At 34.5% G+C, this 9595-nt stretch overlaps 1 protein-coding gene across 3 annotated transcripts; it reads right to left on the bottom strand.

The window, feature by feature from the left end:
• Positions 1–1063: 1063 nt before the first annotated feature.
• On the bottom strand, positions 1064–9191 carry LOC127084702 (uncharacterized). Of its 3 annotated transcripts, none has more exons than XM_051025206.1 (12): positions 8970–9137; positions 8697–8880; positions 6480–6838; positions 6112–6221; positions 4947–5698; positions 3747–4813; positions 3405–3620; positions 2171–2250; positions 1930–2022; positions 1778–1851; positions 1555–1690; positions 1064–1361 (listed from the first exon to the last, which is right to left on the bottom strand). In XM_051025206.1, the coding sequence occupies exons 3-12, from the start codon at positions 6538–6540 to the stop codon at positions 1278–1280; spliced, it is 2673 nt and encodes an 890-aa protein (XP_050881163.1). In that variant the 5' UTR covers positions 6541–6838; positions 8697–8880; positions 8970–9137; the 3' UTR covers positions 1064–1277. The 3 variants fall into 3 exon arrangements, with proteins under 3 accessions (XP_050881163.1, XP_050881166.1, XP_050881162.1); XM_051025209.1 differs by having other exon boundaries at positions 6464–6838; positions 8970–9136; XM_051025205.1 differs by lacking the exon at positions 8697–8880 and having other exon boundaries at positions 6746–6838; positions 8970–9191.
• Positions 9192–9595: the final 404 nt, after the last annotated feature.

Here is a 9595-nt window from a genome sequence, read left to right as displayed (position 1 = left end):
GGTTGGTTCGGTTGGTTCGGTTTTTTATAATATTTTTATCGTACCATACATACACATATAGAGAACAACATAACTTTGTATTTAGTCATTCATACATGACTAAATAACATCAAAACTCATCATATTTAGACAAAAATATTTCATTCAATATACAAAAAATTAGATTAGACAAAAGTGGAATAAAAAACATATATAAATAGTAGCATAAAATAATATCGAAGACATTATAATAAAACATAAAAAACATATGAGATGAAAGATTAGAGAAGATGAAAAAAAGAACATAAGAGATGCAAGATTGAGAAGAAAGGTGCGATAAAAACGTAATTAAAAGAGAAAATAGTAACATAAAAGATGAAAAAGAAAGAACATAAGCGATGACCTATTATAGTAGAATAAGTGAAACCTACATGGAAAAGAAGATGAGAAGAATGTGTGATACTACTATGAGATATTTAAGAAGGTTGAAATTGAAACCCTAAGCGTGAGTAAGAGAAAATTGTTTGTAATTGTAAGGCTAAGACATACTAGGTTTGATGTTTTGGTTGGATGTGGGATAAGTAAAATTTGGGTTGTAACATAATGCGGTTTGCTTTGGTTTAGTTCGGTTTGCAAAATACAAACCGCAAACCAAACCAAACCGTACGGTTTTGTTAAAAAATGACCCAAACAAATCCGAACCAAATGCGACTTTTTACGATTTTGGTTTGGTTTGATTTACGGTTTTCTATTGGGTTGATTTGGTTTTGAACACCCCTAATTCCCTGATAGGAGAAGAACGAAGGGTTACAGAGAGAGAGAAGTTTAGGAAAAAAATTATATAGATCGATAAGTAAAATACTTATCACTATTCAGTACTATATTTTTTATTTTTATTAAACTTATCTAAACACTTCAAATTCCTTACGACCCTTCCTCTGATACAATTTTTGAATTCCTCGGAACTATAAGATTTTTGTATTAGGAATAAAATTAAACCCCCCAAAATGTCTCTATCTAAATCACTCAATTCTTTTCATTTGATTTTTCCCTTTTTTTCTTCAAAATCCCCCCTCTTTCTAAATCACTCAAAATTTCGTCTCATTTTGTTTGCAGGGAAAAACTGCTCCGGCATAAGTGAGAATAACAATGTTCACCCTGGTGCTGCTTAGCAAACCGAAAATTCAAAAGCAAATCATGCACAATGGATATATCTAATAACCCTTTAACTATCTAAAACTAGAAGATAATATACTCAGAACAAGAGATACAAATATTCTAAGCATCATACATATTGCTCATCTCGTCGGTCGGGTCCATGTCGTCTCTGACGTGACAACATTACCATAATAAACCTGCTTTGAGGCCTCATCCCAATAAGCCTGAAAGGCAAGTAAGAAATGATAAGAACAAGATTCCTCATCCAATATCAATATCCACTGATATCACATTTCAAAACAGAGAGTGAACATCAAATATCAACACTCTTGAATTGCACCTAGCCGATTCATAATCTAATAAAGTACAAAAGTCCCCATTCAAATAGAGCAATGCAAAAGGGCCCAGGAAATACACCTGCCAATTAGATTGAAGACCTTTGGAAAGTTCAATAATATCTGGCTTCTTTTGATTACTATGCTCAATTGCAACCTCTACTTTGCCAGCAGCTTCCTTTGCTGCTTTTGCCCTCTTGCGTCTGACCTTCTCTCGCCTGCATAAAACAAGGGATATCTCATTGTTTGTCTACAAGTAAGAATATTAGTGGATGTTAAATTTAACAGTCTTTGTAGGCCCATACCAATCACCGCCCAAAGGTTGAAAATTAGCATTGTCTTTGGCCTCTCCACTTGCAATTTGCTTTGCGCGCCACTCCTGCAATGAAATAAACATCAGAAACAAAAAAAAGAAAGATATTTGCAGTATTATAAAAAGGTAGGTCTTCATGTAAACCTCTATTTCCCTTTGGCGCTTTCTTTCTAAGGCCTCAAGCACGCTCTCAGGTTCTTCCTCTTCTTCAAGCAACTCCTCTTTAGCTGCCTTCCACTAGTAATAACAATTTTAAAAAATGATGTTCAAAAGTCAAACATTAGAAACTAAAAGAATTGTACATCAAATAGTGAACAGTCAAGGGCATAAAATAAAATAAAACTACCAAAATCTGAAGATAAAAAATTATAAAAAGCAAACCTACCTTGTCCACCAAACTTGAAACCTTCTTATTAGACTTCAATGAAGATCCAACTGCAACTGCCCGTTTTCTGCTGCGGACAACTGAGAAAAAAGGTGAGGAAAGTAAGTACCCGTTCACTGCATTACAGTTTGTATAGATTTATGAAGAGAGTTTAACATTACATTTAAAATCTATAGAAGGACAAATAAATCCAAACATATAGGGTGCATTTGATTTGCTTAAAGTTGAGAGACTAGACAGGATAACAATAGTTGTTCTGTGTTTGATTTTAGAAATAGTTGAAGTACTGGACATAAAAGGGGCTAAGAGACAGCACAAAAACTCCAATTCTTGTCCCCCACAAAATCAAGGGACAACTTTTTGTCCATGAACAAACTCATTAAAGGACAACAATATCCTTTTGTATTTAATGATTTACGTCTCATACCTTTATTTACTAAAGAAATATTTAATCATTTTTTTTACGTTTGAATTATTTATATCTTTTTATGGACAAATTTATTTATATATACTAACTTTTATGTTTGATATATGTTGCTTATCGTTTATAAGTATATTATAACTTTAATGTTCGACAATCTATACTTAATTTATTGGAAAATTTGTATCGAAATTTTATGTTGGACTAACTTTTAGGTTCTAAAATATATAAGGAATATTGTAATCAAAATTCATAATTTTTTGTTAGTGCTGTTGATGATCTATCAAACAGTGTCAGAGACAGAGTTGTCCTATAACTCAACTGTCTGTGCTGTCCTATTCTTTCTGTCCTGTACTCTAATGTGAATCAAACGCACCCATAGACGTCCAAATTCACAAATAAATTCACAAATTTTACGACCGGAGGCTCCTAATTTAACATTTTTAACTCCTTGACTTATTCCTGAATCTATTTGAAAGATAAAATAGGGTTCCTTTACATTTTTACGGTATATGTGAAAAACATGAGATACCAAAATAAAGGCATGTTGACAAGTAAAACCACTAATACGGCTGGACCTATTCATCCATCAAAATGAGGGGCAGAAGGTTCAACGGATAATCCCAATTAATTGTAATTTATTATTTAGCTCTGAAAAGAAAAACATATTACTCAACAATCTATGGCTATATGTTACATATAAACCCTAATAGCCAATAAAACTGATTGATCAGACTTCCACAACTTCGACACTGGCTACAATTGAAGCAGGATAACCTAGCCAATAATGTCAAAATAGCCCACAATATTTACCTTTAGTTTGTGCTTTAGCAGCTAATGACGAGGTGGTCTTGTCTGCACCAGCTTCAGAGGTAGCTGGTGGTACTGAAACACTGCCATCAACTGAAACAGTTGCAGGATTATGGCTGGACGTTGATATGGATGGAATATCACTAGAGATCCTGTCATCCCCACCAACACCGCCAGAATCACTAACATTGACATCAGGTATGGGTTTCAAATCAGCTCCTAAAACACAAAAATAAACTATTGTTACAACAACAAAACAATGACTATGACAAAAATATCCACAGTAGCAAAAAAATGAAACATCATAATCTGCTAACTGATATGCTGGTACCAATATTAACGTACCATCTTGAGCCTTATAATAAGCAGCAGCAGGATCTGTCGGGTTGATCATAACTTGGGAATTTTCACTATATATGTTAGGAACTGCACTGTAGTAGAGTTGTGCAGGTGGCATAGTGATTTGTCCATATATATTACTAGTTGGGACTTCAGCAGCTGTCTGACCATAATACTCAGAGCTAGCGCCAAGATAAGATGGATTATATTGAGCATACGAAATGGGTTGGCCTGTCTCTGTGTAAGATGGGATAACATGGTAGCAAGTTGCTAGTGGATCACCAGGTGGAAGAGGGGGCATCTGATCATCACCAGGCGGTGGTGGTTGAGGCATCGGCTCATTATCTGGGGGTGGTGGAGGGATCCATTCATCATCTGGAGGAGGAGGCACAACAAACGCATCCTCGGGCAACATAGAATGGTATTCAAAAAGTGAATTCGACTGAAATGATTGGTCTATTTGAACAGAATCATTTGCATCTGACGCATCCATGGCAGCTGTATTTTCAGAGGAATTCATATCTTCAACTTCCATGTCAACATCCATATCAACATCTTCCCCAGCATTATACACGTGTTCATGGGTTGATTCTTCAGGATTTATAGTTGCTTCAATTTGAGTGTTAACTTCTAGACTTGTTTCCATATGACTATCAGTAGAAATAGACAATGGAATGTGCTGAGCATCGCAGGAAAATTTATTACTCATGTCCTTTAATGCTACAGCTGAAGCATCAGCCTGATATCCATTAGAAACTTCAGAAGTAAGAAAGCTTTCTTTGTTTTCGTTGTGGTCTACTTCAGACTCCTTGCCTACACCATTATGTTGCTCACTCAATTCTCCAATTACAGGTACATGTTTGTCCTCAATTTCACCATCTTCTAATATATCAGTTTGCAACAATTCATCATTGATTAAACTTTCAAGTACTTTAATCTTCCTGTCAGAGTGCACCCAGAACGGAAGCAAAGATGATCCATGGGATGCAAGTGACTTAAAATCAGAAAGTCTAATCTCAATCTCTAACATATAAGTTGACAAAAAATCCTGGCCTTGCAGAGTTCCCTTTGACCTGTAGATTATGCCAATTAAATATTTAAATGCCAATTAATTATTTAAAATTGACAGAAACAAGTCATTCATCAAATCAAATAAATAGTTAAACAAAATACAACGATGTAAAACAACAAAAGCTACATGCTTACTTTTTTAGTGACTTCAGCTTCTCTAATAAACTCTCACTCTGTTGGACAAGACGGGAAGGAAAATCAATCTCCACTTGCTGTTCTTCAACACTACACTTCGAAACTATTGAATGATCTCCACCATAAGATAAACTCACGGGACCATCATTTTTTACCAAATCATCTCCATGAACATTAGAATACTGATTTTCATTTGTACATTCACCACTACAGCCATTCAGTTGGGACCCATGATCATGTAAATCTTTATGAGAAGTCGCGGAGGATTTCACAGTGCCATCAATTGTGAAAGCAGCAGAGGTACTCAGCATCGGAGCTGAAAGCATGTTGGAATCATCCACACCAACTGTGGCACTATTTGTTTTGTTGTTGACAGAAGCAGGAGGTAAAGGATCATTAGTCAAATGATCAGCTTGAATCAAAACCTGGGGCACTTCCCATGAAGTCTCCCCGGTTTCAACATTCCAGTAGTAATAAAGTTGGCTTTCTTCATGCATCACCATCTTCCAGCCTGAACTGACGCCACTTCCATCTTGGTCATGAAAATGCTCCGACGCATTCATTAGATCTTGGGAAACCATTCCATTTTGCATATTACCAAGAGCAACGTCACTTCCATTTTCTTCACTGTATTTAACATCCATCGAGGTTGAATTTTGCATTGTATCCTGAAGTCCATTATTCTGAGCAACAGAATCTACAGAAACACTGATATCCAGGTCTTTGGATCCTTCACCGAGTACATCGTTAGCCTGACAAAATAGAACGTTCAGCATAAGTAGTACATAAATATTAATCAGTTTTAGATTAAGTATTGTGCACATCTATTACGCAAACAATATCAATTCAATCCTAACTATCACATGAGGGGCACCGGAGTATAATCTATATATCAAATTTCAATTAGTGCAATTAATTGTAAAAATGATTGTGCAACTATGCTTTTGGGTGGTGCTAGGCAAAGCATGAATATCATTGTATTATAGTAGGAGCGAGTTATGGTAAACTACATTCTAAGCAATTTTGTCACAATTAAGTACAGAATTTATTAAGATCAAGAGCATCACAACAAGGCCAAGTACAAACACAAGAATCAGATGCGTATCTGGTATGAAAACATTAAGCTTTTGATTTAGAAAAGATATGTGGGTAGTATAACTAATACCTCTTCATGGCTATGCACCTCTGTATCATTAGGTCCTTTGCTTGATCCCTCATCCACTTCATCATCACTATATTGTCCAAGTAACAAGAGGGGATTTTGTGATTGTTGACCTGAAGACAAAAGCTAGCATGTCAGAATTACAAAAAAAAAATGCAAGAAATTAACCATAAAAAGAAAGCCAGATGATAATATAACTATACAAGCGATTGCTACAAATGGCAAAAGAAACAAAATAAAACTGAAAGATGCACAAATATATTCACAAGCATTGTAGCCTGTATCACCTGAGTCCCTGTAACAGATAGGAAATGTCAGCAAGCCACTAAGCAAATAAAGAAAGAAACATACGAACCAATAAAAATTTCTACCGCCTGAAATTCGGAAATCCCTTGAAGCTGCGAAAAAGGAGGGAAAATGATTGGGAGTCATTCATATTTCAATGTGGCAGAGCCGACCTCATCTGAAATGAATGTTCCCAAGACCTCAGCAGCCCTACAGTCTGAAAACAGTTTCTTGGGGCAAACAACAGAACAAAATATGTCTCGTATATATAGTTCCATATTTCCACCAATTTAATGTTGAGCATTCATGTCCTCTAAATATAGTCCTTTTGAGGAAAACTGACAGAACCCACCTGAAGAAGAGGGTGAATTGGGTAACCCGTCATGCTGATGTGAATCAGTATCTCCTCCAGCATCACCGTGTAAAGTGGAGCCACCCAACTCTCCTGGAATTGTGTAAAATGGAGTTGAGATGAGAAAACAAAATATAATAGATTTATGGATCTAATAACACTTCATAAGTCGTCTATAGAATCCAAAGTATTGTACCAATTCTTTCTCCGACACATGCAATTCAAAGACAGACATAAACTACCCCAATGGAATGGAGATATGTTGCGACTCTCCTCGGATGTAAAAACTCATTAACCTTTTATTTGACAACAACTAGAAAGTAGAAAGTAAAAGCACGACACAGGAGATCTGGTACAACACCGGAATACGATACATAAATAAATTAAGGGTAATGTTAACTTGTGCCCCAAGGGCACAAGTTAAGAGATGAATATAAAAATAAATTCTTGAAAAATGTGTATTGAATTTATTAGAAACTTATCATTAATAATTTTATTTATTTTTCCAAAACAAATTTTCTATTTGTGGGTTTCTTAACCTGTGCCCTTGGGGCACAAGTTAGCATTACCCATAAATTAAAAACACAGATCTTTTAAAAGTTAGCATGAATATTCATAGACATTGTAGCCAAATTGTGAAAAAAAAATTGTAAAATCATTGATTTTGTGCGTTCGTTGCTAGTTTCGACCATGATTGACTGTTTTTCGGCCACCATCATTAAAAGGTGAGAAGTATGACAAGATACAGAGGCGCAACAATTACGGGTTGGCGGAGACAAATGCCTGCCTTTTGAACTGAAATTTTAGATTTAGGGTTTAGAGAATAAACATCTCACTTGTAGGGTTTGTTTTAACTAATTGACTTATGATAATCCTAGTAATGACCAAATATGTCCCTAATGTCTAACAATTATTTCATGTGGTAGTAATAAAGTATAAAAACTCAATCATACATGTCTAAAGAATATGAAAGAGTCACTTTCTCACGAATACACTTGCCTACTAATATATATCACGTAAAAATACTTTAAATATATACTATTGTTTTTTCATTTTAGTAGGATCTTACAAATTTTGTTGCGATCTTATGTTTTACGATCTTATTACCCCCTCTCGATCTTACAAAAATAATCGGGCAAGATCTTCCGATCTTAGCTAAGATTTTATATTTAACGATTTCCTCTTCTCTCCTGATCATGCGTAAGATGTCGATCTTGACAACCTTGATCATAGACATATATGACTATATGAGTAGTCTAGTTTAGCTTTTGAAATAGCCAAAAGCAATTCTAGAGGAGTTGAATTGATTTTGAAATGATTTTGGGGGATTTGGTTCTTCTAAAGTAAAATTGACTCTCCAGAATCAAATTTACTTGAAGCTACAATGTGTAGCTTTTGAGTCTAAACATTATTTTTATATTGAAATTTACTATTCAACTCAATTTAGGACAAAGTTGCCCACACATAAATCACTTTACATTCAACTCGCTTTTAACCAGAATCAATGTTTGTTTGGTGTAGCTTTTGGAAAAACCAAAAGCAATTCTAGAGACTTAAAATTGATTTTGGAATGATTTTGAAGTGTTTAGTTTTTCTAAAGTAGAATTGATTCTTCTCCAAAATTGATTCTACTTAAAGCTAGAATGTGTTGTTCAACTCACTTTCACATAAATGTATTCAAACATAAATCATTTTACATCCAACTCACTTTTAATCGGGATCAATTCTACAAAATCAGTTCAATCAAAATCAACTCTCGTCGCCGCAGAACCAAACACACACTCAATCAATTTTACAGACTCAATTCACTCAATCAATTTTTTTCACCACTAAACCAAACATACATGTAATATCATTAATGTAGTACTGTGATATTCTCATCTATCATGGAAATCATTAATAAGAAAAACTGAGATAATAGTCAAATGCATGTGCATAAGTCTCATAATACCACATTAACAATTTCACATACAAGCCGCATGAACTAGAACTCGACCATTCATCCTGTAATCTTTTTTCATTTTTTTCCAGTGAAATATCATAATTGTGAACATCACTAAAAAAAGTGAAAGCTTAAAAATACAAGTTGATTTTCCATAAACGGGACAGATTAGGGTTTCCGAGTTCAAATCAATCTGAAATTTTAACCATGAAATTAAACAATTAAGAAAAATTATAAAATAAATTGAGCAAAAAAAAAAGTGGTAAAGGAGGGAGCATATACCGGAGGGTTCCGCGAAGAGATCAAGTTTGACTCTACGACCAGCGTTGCTGTGAGCGGCACGACGTCGTTCTTTTCTGTTCCCCATTCGATTCCGTGTTCAGATTTCTGCAGGATTGAAGAAGCCCTTTAAGGTGAGGTCTGTGGGTGAAATTATAGAGGAAAGGAGCTTCAGTTATTAGGGTTTGCACTTGTTTGCAATGATTTTTTTTTTTTAATCTCTTGAACCAGTCGAAAACCAACAAAGAAGAAGAATAGTTGTCGGGTCGGGTCTTGGATCCTATACAGACGGGTCACTCAAGAAGACAGCCACGTGGATCAAAAATGATTTTAAATATGAAAAAAATATAAAAAAATATAAAAAAATAAATACGCATTTTTTACACTGTCAACCAACCAATTAGACTAATGTATCCCACCCAATCACAATTTTATTTTTAAAATACTGTTATGACTTAACAATATAAAATATTTTGATTGGATATCGGTATAATATTTTTTTACAAGGACAATACATTACCTTTTGATCTTAAAAAAAAACACTATGAAGTATATCATCAAGGTTGTGATCATATTTTTTAAAATACCAATAAGATAATGTATTTAGATGAAATGAATTATTTAATTAC

This window comes from Lathyrus oleraceus, chromosome 5 (assembly GCF_024323335.1).
Source record: "Lathyrus oleraceus cultivar Zhongwan6 chromosome 5, CAAS_Psat_ZW6_1.0, whole genome shotgun sequence".
Taxonomy (NCBI): Eukaryota; Viridiplantae; Streptophyta; class Magnoliopsida; order Fabales; family Fabaceae; genus Lathyrus; species Lathyrus oleraceus.
The sequence above is the reverse complement of the archived record's forward strand: the minus strand, read 5'-3'. Positions and strand labels throughout refer to the sequence as shown.

What these genes read in the sequence shown, in the direction of transcription:
- LOC127084702 (XM_051025205.1), bottom strand. Translation starts at nt 9,054, where the DNA reads ATGGGGAACAGAAAAGAACGACGTCGTGCCGCTCACAGCAACGCTGGT. An exon ending in CAATTCACCCTCTTCTTCAG is followed by an intron (nt 6,222 to 6,745) that starts GTGGGTTCTGTC and finishes TTTTGTCTTCAG; the next exon opens with GTCAACAATCACAAAATCCC. An exon ending in TGCTAAAGCACAAACTAAAG is followed by an intron (nt 2,251 to 3,404) that starts GTAAATATTGTG and finishes CTTTTTTCTCAG; the next exon opens with TTGTCCGCAGCAGAAAACGG.